Source organism: Hemisphaericaspora subhashii (assembly GCF_019202705.1).
Source record: "Hemisphaericaspora subhashii strain CBS 10753 chromosome Unknown scaffold23, whole genome shotgun sequence".
In the NCBI taxonomy this organism is placed as follows: Eukaryota; Fungi; Ascomycota; class Pichiomycetes; order Serinales; family Debaryomycetaceae; genus Hemisphaericaspora; species Hemisphaericaspora subhashii.
Genome location: NW_026057346.1, coordinates 128,195 through 149,087, shown reverse-complemented (window position 1 = coordinate 149,087; position 20,893 = coordinate 128,195). Strand labels below are relative to the sequence as shown.

Sequence of the window (20,893 nt, the reverse complement as noted above, 5' to 3'; positions counted from 1 at the left end):
TTGATAGAGGAGCAATGTAATTTAAGATCACTAGCTTCAGTCAAAGGGAAATGACTATAAACTATCAACAAAGAACTAGCCCAACCCATACTCGACATCTTCATTGAATTATTGTCATGGACTGGAAACAATTTAAATGTGAATTCCAAAATACGGAATGTCAGTTATATTAATAGTTTGTTGAACATTAGCCTTTGCAGGTTCATTGCCAGACTCAAATATTTGCTTAACCCATGCCAAATCGAATGACCACCAATATTCCTAAATAAATTCAATGATTAAACTAGACCAAATTACCAAATACAGTTCACAATAAATGGAGTTGGATAATTTTTAGAATTATTAAACATCCAGCTGAAGAAGGTCGTCAAGCAGATACAAAGCCATCGAAAAATCGTTAGTGTTGCCTTGAGAGGATATTCAAACTGATCTATAGTATAACACAGAGTACTTTCATGCTTATATTCATAGGTTACATCGATATATATTGATCATACGGAGCTATTAATGCAATAACTGATTTGCTTGTTTCTCCGATTAATCAAAAGTTACCTATACGAGCTCAAGTTATCTACAAATCAACAAAATGGACTAATCTTCAAAATGTGAGAACTGTTAGAACTGTCTATTTAGAAAGATCGGAATTCCCGAAATGGAATACAAATACTGTCTAGTGATTTGTTTCGATATTATAAGTAGATCACTAATTTCTAGAATAATATATTCACTTAAGTCTTTCCTGATAGAGCTACGAAAGGATGGGTATACATAATTACGTTTTCAGCTTAATCCGTTCTTTTATTCGTGTGTATGAGATGTTGGTCGTCCAATTGTTAAAACAGAAGTGAAGAACTTTCACTATGAGAACGAGGAATGAAAAAGAGAAGTATTTTATAATCCCCATCGACCAGTTGACATCTTGTGGTCACCAGAAGATCATATCACATTTATTGCCAACAGAGTACTACAGAAGGAAACGGGCTAATATCAGATATACATTATATCATGCATTTACCAACTTGCAGAAGTATTAAGGAATACTTAAGTTGATGAACTGTCAGTGCCAGAAGAGAAATAAGTTACTACACGACACCATACAATTGGCGCAGATGCGTTCTAAGATATTATAGAATCTACTACGACAGAATGGAATAGGACTTATGTACCAAATGAGAACAAGCTTACATTATTATCCACTATAGAGAAGAATAAGTTCTTACATATTTCTAATGCAAATCAATATCTATTTATTTGTAAATTTTCTGTTTAACAGAAGTAAGTAAGATATAAAATTCTAAACTACGTAATATAATCTATTTATAATCCAGTCCAAGTGAAGGTCTTCTTGGTTGAGAATTCACCTTGAACAGAAATGTTGTCAGAACTATTACCAACTAATACCTTGTAAGTATCCTTATCGGATTGCCACTTGTTAACAAAACTATTCCAATAAGAGGTAGCCTCCTTAATAGAAACACTCAATTCAACTGTCTTGGTTTCACCAGCCTTTAAGAATACCTTACCAAAATCCTTTAATTCCTTGATTGGTCTGGTAATACTTGGGTTAACTTGTTCAATATATAATTGAACAACTTCAGCACCATCAACCTTACCAGTATTAGTAACATCAACCTTGACATCTATCGAACTTTCACTTGTGGTAAGTCTGAAATTCTTGATATCAAATGTAGAATAAGATAAACCATAACCAAATGGATATAAGACATCCCTACCAACCTTTTCATAATATCTGTAACCAACAAAGACATCTTCACCGTACCAAACTTGTCCCTTGTTGGAGCCAAAGTTAATATAAGAAGGAGCATCTTGTAATTTCTTTGGGAAGGTCATAGATAATTTACCTGATGGGTTATAATCACCAAATAACACATCAGCAATAGTGTTACCTAATTCATTACCACCAAACCAAGCTTGCACCAAAGCCTTAGACTTGTCAGCCCATGGCATAGTAACTGGAGAACCAGATTGGTTGACAATAATAACATTTGAATTAACCTTGATAACTTCTTCAACCAATTTATTAGTATAACCCGGGATATCCATATCTGGACGATCGAAACCCTCAGATTCCCATTCTTTAGATAAACCAACAACGAGAACAACCTTGTCAGCAGATTGAGCAACTTTAACTGCCTTGGCAATTTCATCTTCGGGATTAGACTTAATACGAACACCAAAGTAAACTCCACCAGGTTCAGATGCATCAATTTGAAGAGTATAAGTAGGAGAAGTACCAAATTCAACCTTGATATGATATTTCTTACCCTTTTCTAAATGAATAGAACCAAGTTCTTCTCTGGTACCCATACCTAACAAGAAAGCATCACCCTTGACTTGTTTCGTTTTGTTGTCAACAACCAACTTACCGTCAACAAAGACTTGGGCAGTACCGAAGGTTGAACAACCAAATTCATATTCAGCGGTTTCGTCAGGAGTGAAGTAACCAGTTAAATCAGCATAGTATAATAATTGTTCTGGATCTAAATTGTCACTCTTGAAATCCATGAGGAATAATCTTGACGTGTCTAAAGATAATTCTTCAAATGGTTGACGGTTTGGGGTACCAGGAGCAGAGTGGAAGAATTTAGCAGTAATTAAACCTTTTTCACCTTGTTCATTTTCTAAAACAGCAGCACTATCTGGAACATTCTTATCCAAGAAAGCACCAAGAGCATAAGTTAAACTAACAGTATTACCACCTTCTTTAACTTTTTGTTCAATTCCTCCATATGGAGTAGTCCTGTAGGTTGTAGTCATAGAAGCAGAACCACCACCGGAGTCTTGGGAAGCCTTAGCATTTGGACCTATAACAGCAATAGTTTCAGTAGAAGTCTTAGATAATGGCAAGATACTATCCTCATTCTTTAATAAGACAATAGATTCATCACCAATCTTTCTTAACAATTGTCTAGCTTCTGGCGAATCATTAGCGGATTCAATAACATCGTCTGGAATACCTGCTTTCAAACCGGCGTTAATTAATTTCAAAACTTGTCTAACGTTTTCGTCAATGACATCTGGATGAATCAAGTTAGCTTGAACTTTATGAACAGTTTGAAGAACTTGTCTAAATCTAGTTGGACCTGGCATTTCCAAGTTTAAACCAGCATCAAGAGAGTCCTTGGTAGAATAACTACCATACCAATCAGACATAGTACATCCATCCCAATTCCATTCCTTTCTTAAGATGTTTTGAAGGATTTCCTTTGATTCAGAAACATGAACACCATTAACCTTGTTATAAGCAGTCATAATAGCACCTGGGTTAGAATCTCTAAGAGCAATTTGGAATGGTTTCAAGTAGATTTCTCTTAATGATCTATCAGTTAAACGAGTATCAACACAACGTCTTTCTTCTTCTTGATCATTACAAACAAAATGTTTTATACAAGCAACAACATTTTCGTTGGCAATACCCTTACAAACACAAGCAGCAGCCACACCACCTAATAATGGATCTTCAGAATAAGACTCAAATGATCTACCACCAAGAGGAGAACGAATGATGTTTGTAGTTGGACCTAAGATAACGTGAGCACCTTTCATCTTACTTTCCTTACCCATTAATTCACCACCTTCTACCAATAAATCTTTATTGAAAGTAGCAGCTAAACCGGTACCACATGGGAAACAATTGGATGGAATACTGTTGAAGAATTTGGTACCTCTAATACCATTTGGACCATCTGAAACTCTGATACTCTTAATGTTTAAACGTTCAATAGGAACAGTATGCCAGAAATCTTTACCAGCTAATAAGGAAATTTTTTCTTCAAGGGTTAACTCTTCAAGCAAATATTCAATATCTAATTGTTGAGGTTTACCATTTGATTGTTGTTGTTGTTTACTTAAAGTAACATCTGTATCTGGAAGTTGCATGTTGGGCTTTTTCTTTTTGTTAAGGTTACTTGTTGTGTGGACAAGAAGAGAAAGGGAAATAAGAAAGTATGGTTATTTAAACCCTTATTTATAATTGGGAAATCCAATGGCATCTAACGGTCAATCAACAATAAACGGGGGGGGGGGGGGGGGGCAAATAGGTGGCCTCCCAAGATGTCTGGATAAATTTCCCAAAAACGAAAGCATTCCCTCCTGTGGGGAAGAACAATGACAAAATCTGAATTTCAGCTTCCCGGAACCCGTGCATCCCATACCACAATCAACCCCAAATCATCGTCATTGGTTTATGAAAGCCTTGTTGCAAGTAACAGCGTAGGTGCGCAGGTGTTGACTGAATCTTCTTAAGTAAGAAAAACCAATCCATCGCTTAATTGGGAACCGATCCCGAAGATGTTTGCACCCCTCTTTCTTCCTTTTCATGGAAAGCCATTACTAGGAAATCACTACGTATGCAAACCTACAAAAAAAAAACAAATCACTAGATAATTTTATTCGCATTAATTGTTTTTCCGTTGATACAATATTTTTTTGAGTTGAAGAATTTATAGTTTTCTCAATAATTGAATGAATTGTTCCGCAATACAGTTACGGGTAATAAAGTTCGAAAAGATATTAGACAAGTGATATAAGTAGAAATGGTTCCTCGTTGTATAAGATGGGAATGAACCCAAGATTGTACTGCGAGATTTCCTTTTGTCTAAATTTTTCCACACTTCTTAGCCCCATCTAGATCTCACAGCTTAAAAAATAATAGTGGGAAGAAAATCGCTGGCATTTAGAATTATTTTTTATGTCCAAATGTGAATAATTAAATTCTTTTTTATTGTCGGAAAAAATGAGTTACATTAGACTGGAAAAATAAATTGAGAAAAATTTAACTTTTGGTGATTTCGTTGAAAAATTGACTATGCTGGTTTTATTGGTTATTACAACGTAATCTATATCGAAAGAGTAATTACTACTGAAAACAAAATATTTAGATATCATCTCTCATATATTACCTATATCCTTAGCGACGAATTTATCATCAGCATTGGTCAGAAGCATACCTAGAATTTGTCCAAGAAGAAGCCAAAGGGGATGTACCGTTATGCTTTTAAAATCGGAATTATCATTGCACCGGAGATATTGTTCGCCCATTTTCCTAAGCCACAAATCAAAGAAAAAGAAATATTTGGTGGGGGGGGGGGGGACCAGGGCAGGCGAGACTTCCCAATTAGTTAATGAAACCGCTATCCGGGTTTATCTCAGCCATACCTTTGTTCGATTTGTAGAAAATTCGATTTGTAGAAAATTCGATTTGCAGAAAATACTTCCAGAGTGATCTTTAATTTTAATCTGTTAGAATCTAAGAGGGCGGTTTCCTGAATCATAACACGTGTGCATGGAATCTCTATTAACAAGTGATTGTTAGCCTCGACCTGATTTGAAGTAACAAAGGATAGATAAACCCCGAGGTACAAGGCTATATCCTTTTCGGTATCATCGATTGTTCTGTTCAGTGTGGTGAAACTTTTTCAATTTATTATAGAAGAGAAGGCTTTGGGATTACAAAGCCATGGTTGAAAGTCTGTAGGTTTTCGATGTTTGCATTGTGCTACCATGATTCAAAGTCTAGAACGAGCCTACTCCACTTTCATCCCTCAATTCACATGTTTATTATCTTTGTTGGGGAACTTCGGTCTGGAGAGCCTATTCTCTATTTGAACGTGTAACCAACTGTAAATCTTGCGAGGGTCTCTCTTTTTGGATTACAAGACTTGAATAACGGATAAGTTTCCCATTTAGGACATCACTCCGTTTTTTCATCGTAACTTTAGATATTTGTGTTCTTTTGCGTTGTCTGTTTCAAGTAAGCGAATTCCAAGTCACTTGTCCAATTTGCTTTATCTGTTGTCTCCGCTTTCTTTCTCTTTGCATGATGTATAAATTAGTCTTCAATAATAGCTTCCTCAAGATCACAAGTTTGTGTTTCGTAACAAAATCCCATCCCAACGCGTATGCAAAAAGCTTCCAGTTAAGACTATTGCAGGATGACTCGACCTAATTTGCAAAAGTTATATTTTCTTTTTAGCAGGTTAAAAGCAGAGAACTAATAGTGTACAAAATGTCCAAAAGGTGACGGATCCCGGATATGAGGGCTAATATGGGCCGGCCGAGGTGAATTCGATGTGAAAAAAAAAAAAAATATCGAGATATTATTTACAGCTTTTGCCTTTGTTTGCGGATGAATTATGTTCCCCCAAGAGTTTTTGTTTGCGGGGTTGTTCGTTAGCAACTAGTGGCTGCAAAAGAAAAGAGTTTGAGATGTGGGGCGATTTTTTGGAACAATGGCTCGGAAAAATTAATAACTCTTTCCGAATCTAAAGTTTTTTTTGGCACCTTCGATTTATAATTGGTTTTCAAAGCTTCCAAAAGATGTCCTTCAATCTTGTATGCCGTGGTTTTGGAAAAAAAAAACGATGAGTTATATGTTACATCTAAAGGTGTCAAATTATTAATAATAATCAACAAATGGAGTTTTAAAGAAGACCACTTTCTAAAAAAAATATTCCTTTTTGTTTGTATTTTTGATGATATGATTATTTTTTATGCATGTAATCTAAAAGTTTTATTGTAATTATTATTCTATTTTTTAAGCTGTCAAACAAAATCAACTTTTACACTTTTTCTGTGATTTCTTTTAATAATAAATGCAAATTACCATAAATCTACATCCATCGAAAGATTCTTTCTTATTCAAACCAATGGAATATAAATGGTAGTTGAAATCTTCCATTAATTTCCCATTTTTTTGTTTCTCTCCTTTCTTTATCATTATCATTTCTTTCAATCTATATCTCCAATATCGCTGGTCGGTAACTTAATATTTTGAGAAAGGATTAATTCGCAACAACAATTACATTATGTCTGATTTAAAAGAACAGCAAATCATTGATCAAGACTCTGTCAGTGATCAAATTGAACTCCAAGGTCACATCTTAGAAAAGGGAGACGTTGATGAATACCTTTACTTGGATAAGCCGTGGTACAAGTACAAGCATTTCCTTATTTTACATTTTTACATTTTCATTATCACTTTAACTTCTACCAACAACGGTTATGATGGTTCTATGTTGAATGGTTTGCAAATTTTAGATAACTGGCAGGAAGCTATGGGTAACCCTCAAGGAGCTGTCTTAGGTGCTTTAGCTAACGGAAATACTTTTGGTGGTATTATTTCTTTTGTTTTTGCTTCTTGGTTTTCTGATAAGTTCGGTAGAAAGACTTCTATCTACGTTGGTCAATCTTTCACTATCTTAGGTGCTATTTTACAAGGTGTTTCCACTAACTATACTTTCTTCATGTGCGCTAGAATTATCTTAGGTATGGGTTTCGGTCTTTCTACGGTTTCTTCCCCATCTTTGATTTCCGAATTATCTTATCCAAAGTTCAGAGATACCTGTACTGCCTTATATAACTCGTTCTGGTATTTCGGTGCTATTATTGCTGCTTGGGTTACTTTCGGAACTCAACCAATTCCAAGTTCTTATGCTTGGAGAATCCCCTCTTACTTACAAGGTGCTTTACCAGTTGTTCAAGTCTTGTTTTTCTGGTTGATTCCCGAATCCCCAAGATACTTAATCTCCAAGGGTAAGGATGCCAAGGCTAGAGGAATCTTAATGAAATACCACTGTGGTAACGATGGAAGTGAACAAGCACACAAATTAGTTGAATTTGAAGTTAAGGAAATAAAGGCTGCTTTAGAATTAGAACAAGTTTGTGCTAGCTCTTCTTACTTTGACTTTGTTAAGATTCCAACTTACAGAAAAAGATTATTCTTATTGATTTTCACCGGTGTTATTATGCAATTATCCGGTAATGGTTTAGTTTCCTACTATTTCACTAAGGTTTTAGATACCATTGGTATTACTGACCCAAAGAGACAATTAGAAATTAACGGTTGTTTGATGATCTATAACTTGGTTATCTCTTGGATTGCTGCTTCCATCTGTCAATACTTCAGAAGAAGAACTTTATTCTTAATCTGTATCTCCGGTATGTTGGTATCCTATGTAGTCTGGACTATCTTATCTGCCAAATTCGCTTTAGGTGGTTTCAAAGACACTGGTTTAGCTAACGGAGTCTTAGCTATGATCTTCCTTTTCTATTTTGCTTACGATTTAGGTGCTAATGGTTTACCAGTCTTATATGTTACTGAAATCTTACCATACTCCCATAGAGCTAAGGGTCTTAATATTTTCTTCCTTGCCAACAACGTTATTGTACTTTACAATGGTTTCGTTAACCCAATTGCTATGGATGCTATTGAATGGAAGTACTACATTGTCTTCTGTTGTGTCTTAGCTGTTGAATTGGTCTTAGTTTACTTATTCTACGTTGAGACCTCTGGTTATACCTTAGAAGAAGTTGCTAAGGCTTTCGGTGATGATCCAGAAACTTCGTTAACCCATCTTACTTCTGCTCCAGAAAAGATGGTTGTTGAATATGTTGAACACAGCACTGATAAATTAGTTTAGAGAGATTGATTATTTTAATTCATTATGTGTTAGTTGTGGAGTGGAAAATTCTAGTATGGAGGAAACTTTTCCTATCCTGTTTCGTCGAACCATTTTATTAAAATGAATTTATAGTTTATTTGTATATCTACAGGTAGAAAAATAAGGGGTCTTGATAGAAATAATGCATATCATATATTATAAAATATCTTCTAAAGAAGAAGCTTCGGTAGCAGCTTACATCTAGAGTATACCTAGTCATGATTGAATATGAATCTATACTTTTCTCTATAATTATTGGCAGAAACACCACCTATGAATGTTCGAATATTAAATTCTTCTTTAACTTCAACCGATCACTTAATAGTCCAGTTTAGTACATCATCTCTACTTCTAAACAAATATCATCCACTGGTTCCTTTTGATTTGACCTTATTGTATTAGAAATTTCAATTGTTCAATTTCTTTATACTTTTTGTGCTGCTTTTGAATCATCATTGCCAATTTCGATATGCTCTATATTCGATGTATTTGATTGTGGTGATATAATATTATCTTCTGCTTTGTAATAGGAATAATGCACTTAAATTAAATCGATAATATGGATAAAATTCCCAAGTTGGTGGATGCAATTAAATCATCATTTTTTGGAAATTTTGTGAATCAATCAATTGATTCCAGAATGTTCTCCATTCTATCGTATGGCTTCCGCTTCGTCTCAATCGGTCGTTGCAATTTAGTTCCAATTCTAGTGATTTCTTCTCCTTCAGCTCCACCCACCAAATATAGCATGGGTTTTTTATGATTATTCTTCAAAGATTGATGAACTTCTGTTTAGTGCAAGATAGGCAACTTCTTAACGAACTTCTCAATACTCTAATTATATTAACATTTGTAGATGGATTAATAGTGAAAGTTGCTTTATCTGTATTTGAAATAAAAGATTGCCTAAGTGATTGAAATTGGTCAACTCACTAACCAATTATAATAATTCATCAGCGGGGTACTGTAAAATTATCACAATGATTCGACTTGGGATGCTAAAGGATTCTTCTAGTGCTGAATGATTGTTGTTGTAGAGATTTGTACCCTAACAAGAAATGAATTGGAGGTGGAATTCAAAAAATAAAAATCTGGAAAGGAAAAATGAAGTTCGATTTTAAAAAATGAAATTATAATTAATTCATTTATAGATCATTTAATCACTAATGCCTACAACCATCTATCAGTACTTGAATGTTTTTAGCAAAGCCAAAACAGGAAGCCTGCTTAATATTTCAAAACCTATAGATGCAGAACGAATTACGATTTGAGAGAGTTTTAAAGGATGAGCTCAGTTATTGAACTTATATAGACGTCTATCCAATTCAATTCCCTTCAATTAATTTGAATTGAAAGTACGCAAACTTTAAGCGCTGTTGTCACAAGCCATCACATCATCTTCGTCTTGGAAATTAGATAGTAAGATTGCCTTGCTTTGTGAAACATGCACAATTACTGTTAATGAAAGACTTGACTTTTTTGTGCCCTGCAAGAAATGATTGAAATCTGCAAATTTATGAAAATCTTACCCTACAGCTAGATTGATTAATCCCTCCAATCAAATTTTATTTGACCAATTCATTATCATGACAAATTGGATAGTATGATATTTATGTATAATTTCAAGATATACTCAAATCCGAATAACCAAGCCAGATTGAATCTTCATACTTTGTAATATTACATAATTACGTCAGTTGGTGCGAATACTCTTAAATGTTGCAAATTCTTAAACAGTAAAGAGACGCAACGTCAATTGGTGGATATATTTCACATAGGAACACCCAAGTTATTGGAAGTTTCAAGTACGTACTGTTGATTTCGAACACCTCCTTAATTTGCTTCATTTTGATAACAAACTCACGGTTTTGTTTTGTATCTTTGCTCTGGAGGTAATGTGTTCGGACTGATATCGTATGATGGCAACCAAATGGATTTATTCTTTTAGTGACTACGAAAGATTAAGGGTGTTCATATATTTATTGGGTTTGAGAACTCACGCGTTAGAGAAATGGGTTATGTGCATATCTTTTCACTTTTGCAACACGAGGTTCAAATGATCTTGTACGTAGAATTCTATACCCTAATCCAGAAGTATGGAAGCTAGTTTTAGAGAAACGAACCAAACTTTGTATCGTATGTTTTAATGACATTCTGATGTAAGTGTTTGAGTGTGTAGTGAATGATCCCGTTGTAACTTTTCTTAATTGGCTTTCAAGAAATACTGCCAACTATAAGTATTTATCTCATTCAATAATTTTGGTTGCAATATTTTTTTTTTCTAGTATCACTAAGGAGGAAATGCAATAATGAATTTGTTTTATTATATCAACACTTGGAAACGCTCCTGAATGATCAAAGAAATTCTAACAGGGAGGTCTACCTATTCCTAGAATTAGCGAATTGGAAAATGTATCTTTTACCACTTTAGTGCTTAAAGATTCCTTGATATTCATATATGATAAATTTCTACTATATATTCTATTCTCTTGACAGATTTATGACATCAACGTTCCTCTTTATACGCTACCAAGTGTAAAAGTGAATTGTAGGATTTCGGAAAATTCAGTTGTTATCCGAAAAATAAATCCCGGCCGATTTTTCTTTTTTTTTCTTTTTAATTTTGGGGTAAAAAAAAAATAGATCTAAAAAATAATTGCTCGGTCAAACTTTTCAAGAACTTAAAAAACACTTTCTTTTTTTATGGGAACTTCACTTACAAACTTCTAAACCAGAGAGCCAGTATCAACAGTTACATAGATGAAAAATATGGACATGGGTAAACCGTATCTAGCTAGCCAAAGAATTGTCTATATTTTCTTTATAATTCCCAACTCTTTATGAGCCGAACCACACCTACTACTGTATGATTTTAATACCGACATGCCAAGATATTTAGATGTATATTTATATTCTTTCGTTGCCATTTTCATGATCCGAAATGTTCCTGGTTGAGTTTGTAGATGATGAATTTCTGAATGGAAGGGAAGGAAGGAAGGGTAGTCATTTTTTTTGCCGTATTCCGTTAATAGGTATGTAATTTAGATCGGCTTAAAATCTTAACTTTGTGTATTTGTTTTGTTTTTAACTATTTACCCAAAAAAAAATTTATTGAAGGGAACGGCTAAAGCGGATGATTGCGCCAAGTGTAGATGTTGACTTAGCGAAGAATAGTTCAAAGACTACGCAATAATTGGGTTTATGGTGATGGTAAGAATTATATTTGGTGGGGCAGTCATTTACGGAAAAAGGATGACGAATTGATGGAAATACTGAAAAGGGAAGTGATAGATGACAGATTTTATTTCTTGGTGACATGATGCAAAAAATTTGCATTAATTTCTTAGATAACCGAAGAGCATAGATTTACTAAAAACCATAATATGATTTCTAAACGTTTCTGGAACAGTTTATTAAAATGATTTCCTTCCTTATTCTAAGCAATGTTTTATCTAAAGAACAGTTCAATATCTAACTACTAACAAAAGTGTAATCAATATGTAATTAATGTTAAATAAATTTCAAAGTCGGCTTTAAAAAATTCCCTCAATATTTTGTAAGAATGAAAAGTGTGGAAAAAAATATTTTATTTTTTATGTATATATTATAAGTCACATTTCTACTGAAAGGCTGAACAAAAATTTTTCATGTCATTTTTTTCATGAGCTGATCAAATCATTCATTTTTTACACGTACATATAGACAGGAATCAATGGAAACATATCTCTACAAATACATCCACTGGACATATAACACTTCCCCTGGTATTTCAGGAGTTAAAAAGTTGTCAACCTAGTACGAATGTCCTTGATAATCCTCTGGCGGTAAATTCTTTTTTGGGTTTTTTTTTACATCCGTGTTCTAAATTTAAATTCATATAAAACAAAGGTAGGAAAAAAAAAAGACAATGAAAGAACAAAAAAAATAATTAATGAAAAAAGCAATAACGGCTTTATAACAATTTTTTTGTAACCGACATTTAATTTTTTTATTTACTTTTCTATTTCCATTTCCATTCATTCATCTACCGTCATCCTCAATTAACAATTATTTATATAAGATGCAATATTCCACCTTTTTTGTCCTTCGATAGAAATATTTTCTTTCCTTCTTTCCTTCCTTCTTTAATTAACAACAACAAATATGGATTCTCGTGATTCTACATTAGATAACGCAAGTGTTGATTCTGAAAAAGTTAGATCCTTTGGTGATGCTTTAGCAGAACAACAACAACAATTACCACAACACAATTTAGCTATACATAGAACTAGAAGTATAATAGAAAAGATTCGTTCTCATGAATCTCAAGAAGATCAAGAAGAATTAAAAAGATTAGTCACCAACAATAAAGGGGTTGAAAGAATTATATCTGATTTACAAGAAGGTATTGGTGCTTTAGGTCCTCTTGAACAAGCTTATGATATTAAAAAAATTGAAACCCATCCAGACCCACTTTCAGATTTTAATGAAGCTGATCCTTGGAAATATCCCCTTGATTCAGAATCTGGTTTAAGAATTGTTGAATGGGTACCACAAGATAAACAAAGTCCCAAAAATATTTCAAGAGCTCTTAAATGGACTTATACTGGTTTATTAGGAGCAATTTGTTTCGTCGTTGCCCTTGGTTCTGCAATCGTCACTGGGGATTTAGAAAGACCTGCTGAACATTTTGGTGTTTCTATGGAAGTTATTATTTTATCATCAGTTACTGTTTTCGTTATTGGTTTCGGTGTCGGTCCCTTAGTCTTTGCTCCAATGTCAGAAGAAGTTGGTAGAAAACCAATTTATGTAGCAACATTAGCGGTGGCTTTAGTTTTCATTGTTCCTTGTGGTGCTGCCCAAAATATTGGTACTTTACTCGTTTGTCGTTTAATTGATGGTATTGCCTTTAGTGCTCCAATGACTCTTATTGGTGGTTCTTTAGCTGATATTTGGGAAGGTCCAGAACGTGGTACTGCTATGGCTATCTTCTCAGCTGCTCCATTCTTAGGTCCAGTCTGTGGTCCTATCTTTGGTGGTCTTCTTGCTGATCATGCTCCTACTTGGAGATGGATCTACTGGACGTTCTTAATCATTGCTGGTTTCTTTTATATTGTTTTCATTAGTATTGTCCCAGAAACTCATCATGGTATTTTATTAAAAAAGAGAGCTAAGAAATTAAGAAAAGAAACTGGTGATTCAAGATATAGAACTTTAAGTGAATTACAGATTAGGACTTTTAATGAAGTTGCAAAAACTTCCCTTTTAAGACCATTTATTTTATTACGTGAATTAATTGTCTTTTTAATGACTATGTATATGTCTGTTGTTTATGGTTTACTTTATATGTTCTTCTTTGCTTATCCAATGGTTTTCCAAGAAGGTAAAGGATTCTCAGCTTCTTTAACTGGTGTTATGTTTATTCCAATTGGTGGTGGTGTTATTTTAGCTACTTGTGCTGCTCCGTTCTTTAATGCTGATTATAATAGAAGAGCTCAAGTATACAGAGATAGAGGAGAACTCCCACCAGCTGAATTAAGATTGATTCCAATGATGATCGGATGTTGGTTTGTTCCAGTATCACTTTTCGCATTTGCTTGGTCTTCATACCCAACTATTTCTTGGGCTGGTCCATGTTTCGCAGGTTTAGGTGCTGGTTTCGGTTTCTGTACATTATATAATCCAGCTAATAATTATATTGTTGATTCTTATCAACATTATGCTGCAAGTGCTTTAGCAGCAAAGACATTTGTCAGATCAATTTGGGGTGCATGTGTTCCATTATTTACAATTCAAATGTATCACAGATTAGGTTATGAATGGGCATCAACTTTAATGGCTTTTATTTCCTTAGGATGTTGTTTAATTCCATTCTTATTTTACAGATATGGTGCTAAGATTAGAACTTATTCCAAATATGCTTATGCNCTTATGCACCACCTGCCGGAACTAAAGCTCCAGATGTGGAACAAGATTACGGACATTAAAGATTATAATTGTTTAAAGAAATCTTGTTTATACTCATATACCCTTACCTTTCCTCCCCCACCACTCCCCCATTTGCATTTAGAATTTTTGATTATTATATAAATCCAGATTCTTTTCTATTTATTTTTTTGTTTAATATAATTTTATAAAATTAATGTAATTTCTATTTCCGTATTATTAAGATTATTATTCTGATGTAATTTGAGATACAGGTCTTTCTCGCGTGTTTGGATCATGAATCTATCGGATAAGTCGGTCAAATTTTTTACTCCACCTGGAAAAACATCATCGATTTATTAAAAAATAAATTATTTTTTGCTGTAGCCAAAATATTTCTGACGTCTCAACTACAGATAGAAAGAAATATCTTACACTTTATAATAAATAAATGAATCTATCAAATTGAAATAACTATACCTAAAAAAACGAAAAACAAAGAAATGCCTATAAAACTGAAAGAAGAACTAAACCAAACAAAAACATCAAGAACGCAATAAAAGCAAATGGAATGCGGGAATGGAATGGGTCGGGGGGTTGTGATTGGTAAAGTGTTATATCTACAACACCGCAGAAATCTTTTCATCTCTTGCAACATGTGACTCTAATTTAATATCAGATGATTTGACTTCATTACCCAACTTGTAAATCTTTTGAATATATCCAGCTTTATCTAAAACGATGAAATCAGCATCACAACCAATATTTAAGAATCCACGTTCATTTTGTATACCAAGGGATAATGCAGCATTATTAGTAGCAGTTTTTATTGCTTGTGGTAATGAAATCTTAGACCATTCCATTAAATTACGAAGACATTGTGGTAATGTGGTAGCAGCTCCTGCTAAAGTATCAGTACCTTCTAAATATAATCTATCACCAGTCTTAACAATAGCTTGTTCATCCCATTTATAAGTACCATCTGGTAAACCAAATAAATGCATGGCATCGGTAACCAAAACACATTTATTTGGATTGGATCTATAAGCTAAATTGGCCATTGCAGGATCAACATGTACACCGTCGCAAATTATACCAAAGTATGGGGTCTTATCGTCACCAACAACTGGCGAATTAATCAAACCAACAACACCAGCGTCACGATGATGGGGTTGTGGCATAGCATTATACAAGTGGGTGATCATAGTAGCACCACTGTCAATAGCTTTACAACCAGTTTCATAACTAGACATAGTATGACCAATGGAGAAGATAATTTTTCTATCAGTAATGGAAGGAATTAAATCCAAGACACCTGGGATTTCTGGAGCAGCAGTTATGATACAGACATTATCTAATAAAGATGCTTCACCACCATACGTTTGTAGTAATTTAGTTTCACCATCTCTAGCATCAACAAAAGTTTCAACTGGATGACAACCCTTCTTCTTGACATTAATAAATGGACCTTCTAAATGAGCACCAAGTGAATCACATTGATCATCTAATCTTGATTTCTTATAGAAAGGTAATACTCTAGCATAAACTTCTGGGAAATTGGAAGTAACTGTTGGACAAGTAGCGGTGACACCAGTAGATAAATATTTGGTCATAGCATCTTGATAAAAACTCTTGAATTCAATAACATCCTTTTCAGTAGATTTTTCATTCAAGTTGGAATAATTTAAACCGTAAACACCATTGTTTTGAATATCAATTAAACCTGGTGCTAATATTTGTTCATGTAAATCAATTGTTTTAGTAATCAAATCTTTATTTGCTGGAGGATGAGAGATTTTCTTAGTTTGATTATTGAAATATAAATCAGTGAATTCATATAATTGACCATTATCAATCAAATGACAGTTGGTAAATCTTGTATAAGTAGTAGCCATGTTTGTAAGAAAACTGTATAAAGTTGTTTGTGTTTTCTGTTTGAAGTGGGATATCAACTGGGCGGGAGGTGTGGAAAACGGGGATAACTTGTTAATATATATAATAATGTATTAAAGCAGATAGGGAGAGGGAGACTTATGTAATGTAATTGTTGATGCTTAATGTAACCTCAAATTCAGGTGACATTTTTATAAAACTTTACGCAAAAGACAAACACACAAATAAATAAAATGTGTAACTTGAGATGTACATCGTGTGTAAGATGATGATGAATTTTTTAAAAAGGGAGGATTAAAATGAATCCGTCATAGTTTCAAACAAAAAGAACAAAAAATATTAATTGTTCCGGAAAAAGAAACAACTTGGAACGTGTTGTATTTGCACGGAAAAAAATGGGTTTCTATGGAAAAATGTAACATCTCCTCTGAAACGTTGCATTAGAAAATAAAATGTTACATTTGATCCCTCATCACCTCCCCATACTTTCTTTTTTATTTTTTAACGAAAAAAAAAAAACTGTTTCTTTCTTTTCTAAAACAAAGGGTCAGACTTTTTTAGATCGGTTATAAATGCGGGAAGTACAATTACAACTGGACCTCCTAAATAAAATAAAAATACAACATGAAGATTTTACACGCCTGAATTCCATTACCACCTACCCACTACAATTACTACATACTCACACATCGTCATCATCTGAATACACTACTACTAGGTTTTGTGATCACTGATATTTTCATTGTTCAAAATATTTTTGTCATCTCCTCATAAGCAATCTTCAAAGCCTTTTTGTAATATTTATAAGTTATTCCAAAGGTAGAAAATAGAGTCAACACTTTTAAACAAGATTTTCATATCAATTACACATCAAGAACAAACTTAATTCCTATTCACAATGGTTAAACAAGCTACTTTTTCCTCTGCCGAAGATGCATCTGAATATTTAGCAAATCACATTATCAAAAAGATCAATGATTTTGCTCCAACTCCAGAAAAGCCATTCGTCATTGGTTTACCAACAGGTTCTTCTCCAGAAGGTGTTTATGCCAGATTAATTAAAGCCAACAAAGCTGGTTTAGTTAGTTTCAAGAATGTTATTACTTTTAATATGGATGAATATTTAGGACTTCCTCCAACTAATGAACAATCTTATCATTACTTCATGTTTGATAAATTCTTTAATCATATTGATATCCCAAGAGAAAACATCAATATCTTAAATGGTTTAGCTCAAGACATTGAAAAGGAGTGTGCTGATTATGAAGCTAAAATTAAGAAATATGGAAGAATCAATTTATTCATGGGTGGTTTAGGTCCAGAAGGTCATTTAGCTTTCAATGAAGCTGGTTCTTCTAGAGATTCTATTACCAGAAAAGTCAGTCTCGTTCCATCAACCATAAAAGCAAACTCAAGATTCTTTGAAAATGATGAATCTAAGGTTCCTAAATTCGCTTTAAGTGTTGGTATTTCAACTGTTTTAGATAATTCTGATGAAGTTGCTATCATTGTTTTAGGTCAAAACAAGAATTTTGCATTGGATAAAACCATCAATGGTACTAAGAATGATCCAAGATTCCCATCTAGTTATTTACAAGATCATTCTAATGTTTTGGTTGTTTGTGATAATGCTGCTGCTGGTTTAACTTCAAAGTTATAAGTTTCATTCCCATTTTATTTTAGTTCTTCTGAGACAAATAAATTATCTAAAAATGTTATATGTATCCAATATTTTTCATATGTTTAATGTTTCTTATTTGAAAAGCGTAATTCGTGTATGTAATAGGTCCTCTATTGATGCCCATTAAAACGTACTAATTATAGATCACATGATCTTCATCTCACTCAATTTATACCTTTCCAATTTAGGTTAGGCCCTTTTGAATAAGACTTTCCTCATGACACCACTAAGAACCACTATAAAAGAACGAACTTAATACTTTCTTTCAAACCTTAATTTGGTTGCAAAAAAAAAAAGGTGCTGCCAAAATAACATCATCCAACAATCCAAAAATGAAACGTCAAAGTAAAGTCATTCTAGCTTTTTCGCAAGGATCCCAATGAGACAAAGTACGTGCAACAGCTACAGGATTCATCATATCTAACCAATACTTATTTTATATTATCCTTAACAAATAAAAAAATAAAATACAATCAAAATTAAAACTTATGTAACTAAACAAGAAGAAGAAGAAAATGTCTCTTTTTAAAAATTAATAAACAAAAAAATCCCATGAAATATATGTGTATGCATTTAGAAGATGAAATCCCGTCAAATTCTTTTATGAATAATAAGCAGCACCAATGGCAGCACCAATCATTGAACTGTTATCAATCAATTTCAAATCAATTGTAACACCCAATTTCTTGGCATCTTCATTTTCATTAACAAATTGTTTAACCAAATCTCTATAATTATGGAAATAACTTAATACTGAACCAACATAACCAATCGTTACAAGTGATAATTCTTCATTTTCATTATGATGCTTTAATAATTTAATAAATGAAAGTATGGTATATGCGACAATAAAAGCTGCTCTTTTGATAATACATGACACAACTTGTTTCAATGTGGTGATATCAGACTTAGTAACATTGTCCCAACCATATCTTTCACAAATCTTACTGTTGATAGCAGTATAGTCATTACTTTCATCAATAAAACACATCAATTCACCATCAAAACCATCATATTCCTTGGTCAAAATTTCATTCAAATCCTTGTCATCGTTGAAGATTTCTTGAGCATCAATCAAATCAACAAGTACCAATCTGGTTAATTCTGGTAAGTATCTACCACTAGCCATTAATTCATGAGGTTGTAAAATGGTAGATGTATTTGGATCCACGGTCATATATGGCTTGAAATGGTTCTTAAAGTTAGCAAATCTAGAATCAATACATGCATCGTATTTTGTCACAAAATCATCAGTAAGTAAGTTAGCACCAAACAAAGATAATTCAGTATTATAAAGGATTCTATCATGTCCATCCAAGATCTTATCTTGATGAACTTTGTTGGAACTATCTAAAGCACAACACATGTTGAGACCAGTACCTAAGACCAAAGCTAATTTCATGTTTTTATCAATAAAAGCACCAGCTGCATAAACTGCTAATGAATCATTGAAAATAATTCTTATATCAATTTCAATTTGGAATTCCTTGATTAAAATATCTTCCAAGATGACTTTCAAATCTTTTCCATAGATATCTGGGTGGATAGTGTAACCCTTGGAAACATGAACAATTCTACCATGGTTGTAATCAGTGGTTTCCAATGGGAAGGACCATGTGATACCAGTTTTAACAACAGATTTAATATCGAGAACATTTTGGGATTCAATGATCTCTTTTATTCTGGCACCAATATATTGAAAGAATTCATAATCTATAACCTTAAAGTCATTTGGAATGATCCAACTTTTTTCAACAATAGTGTTAATTCTTGATGATCTATCGGATTCTTCTGTACTAGAAGGTTTCGCAATATCAATCACACCAATTCTTAAAGTGGAACCACCCAAATCGATAACTAAAAATTGACCATATTCTTGACCAGTTGGACTAATATTATAATTTGGTAACATACAAATCTTTGAGTTGTCAAATAAAGCTGAATTGAAATCAGAATATAAATGTTCTGATTGCTTTTGTAAGTTTGCTTTGGTAGCACTTTGAGTGAACGACTGAACAACGGAACCTACTAATGTGGATGCACTGGTAACAGGTGAAGGTGGAGTGTCAGTATTATTTGCTGAAGAAGACGGGGTTTCTTCTATTGTATTAAGGAAATACAGATTAAGTATTAGCAAAAAATATCACAGCTATCACTGATGAGTTGGAATGGAAGATGTTGTATTCATCATGATAACATAAAAAAAAGAACGTAAAGGGCTTTACAGGATTATTATCGAGGTAATAGTATTTTGTAAGTATTAAAACTAAAAGTTAGTTGAGGATGTTATTGGATTTGACAAAAGTTGTAAATAGGAAAAGGGGAAAAAGTGATCTATAAATAAATGAATGGAGCAAAGACGGGGTGGTACGGTAGATGGCGGTAGGTTTGCGTGTGACTTCGCCTGAGTCGTTTGGAGGTGGTAATGAAATGTATAAAAAATGATTTAATGGTTGTATGTAACAATTGTAATTTTTGTTACTTAAATGTTACCATTTATTTTTAGATGGAACTTTTTTTTTTTTTCTAATTTTAATTTTTTTTTTGTGCCTTTTCTAAAAGGAAACCGGAGAAACTTTAAGAATAAAAGAAATAAAAAAAAAGAATTGGGGTTACATTCAAGAAAAAAAAACACTCCTTAAGCTTTAAGTAGATCTAAAACCGATGATCAGATGAGGTACACAAGGATCCTTAAACCTGAAACACTGTGGTGGCATGGGGAATTACAGATGCGTTGATTGTTTTTTGTGTATTTCCCCCGTCTATTTTGCGGTTCATTTTTATTGCGGTTACATTTTTGGAACATTGATGGAACTTGATTACATTTTCCTGCAAGATAAATTTAATGCAGCAAAAAATATATCCTGATATTATTTATTTTTTATTTAATGTGTCAAATGATCCGCGCGAACACAAGACAAAAAATACGAAACATCTGAGATTCATGCACAGG

General features: G+C 33.3%; 5 protein-coding genes and 1 pseudogene across 6 annotated transcripts; 3 read left to right on the top strand and 3 right to left on the bottom strand. All coding sequences in view use genetic code 12, as the record gives it.

Moving 5' to 3' along the window:
• Nucleotides 1-1,317: 1,317 nt before the first annotated feature.
• Nucleotides 1,318-3,900, bottom strand: J8A68_004336 (BGL5; the record flags this gene model as incomplete). Its single annotated transcript, XM_049408284.1, has 1 exon — nt 1,318-3,900. The coding sequence occupies one exon, from the start codon at nt 3,898-3,900 to the stop codon at nt 1,318-1,320; it is 2,583 nt and encodes an 860-aa protein (XP_049262440.1).
• A 2,927-nt stretch (nt 3,901-6,827) lies between these two features.
• Nucleotides 6,828-8,441, top strand: J8A68_004335 (uncharacterized protein; the record flags this gene model as incomplete). Its single annotated transcript, XM_049408283.1, has 1 exon — nt 6,828-8,441. The coding sequence occupies one exon, from the start codon at nt 6,828-6,830 to the stop codon at nt 8,439-8,441; it is 1,614 nt and encodes a 537-aa protein (XP_049262439.1).
• A 4,164-nt stretch (nt 8,442-12,605) lies between these two features.
• J8A68_004334 (MFS transporter) lies at nt 12,606-14,531 on the top strand (the record flags this gene model as incomplete). The annotated part of the gene is made up of 1 exon (XM_049408281.1): nt 12,606-14,531. The coding sequence occupies one exon, from the start codon at nt 12,606-12,608 to the stop codon at nt 14,529-14,531; it is 1,926 nt and encodes a 641-aa protein (XP_049262438.1).
• A 455-nt stretch (nt 14,532-14,986) lies between these two features.
• DAC1 (Dac1p) lies at nt 14,987-16,261 on the bottom strand (the record flags this gene model as incomplete). Its single annotated transcript, XM_049408280.1, has 1 exon — nt 14,987-16,261. The coding sequence occupies one exon, from the start codon at nt 16,259-16,261 to the stop codon at nt 14,987-14,989; it is 1,275 nt and encodes a 424-aa protein (XP_049262437.1).
• An 896-nt stretch (nt 16,262-17,157) lies between these two features.
• Nucleotides 17,158-17,919, top strand: NAG1 (Nag1p; the record flags this gene model as incomplete). Its single annotated transcript, XM_049408279.1, has 1 exon — nt 17,158-17,919. One exon carries the CDS (start codon nt 17,158-17,160, stop codon nt 17,917-17,919), a length of 762 nt encoding a protein of 253 aa, XP_049262436.1.
• Nucleotides 17,920-18,541: 622 nt separating this feature from the next.
• On the bottom strand, nt 18,542-20,657 carry J8A68_004331 (annotated as a pseudogene). Its single transcript has 2 exons — nt 20,624-20,657; nt 18,542-20,040 (listed from the first exon to the last, which is right to left on the bottom strand). Coding segments are annotated over exons 1-2 (1,533 nt in total).
• Nucleotides 20,658-20,893: the final 236 nt, after the last annotated feature.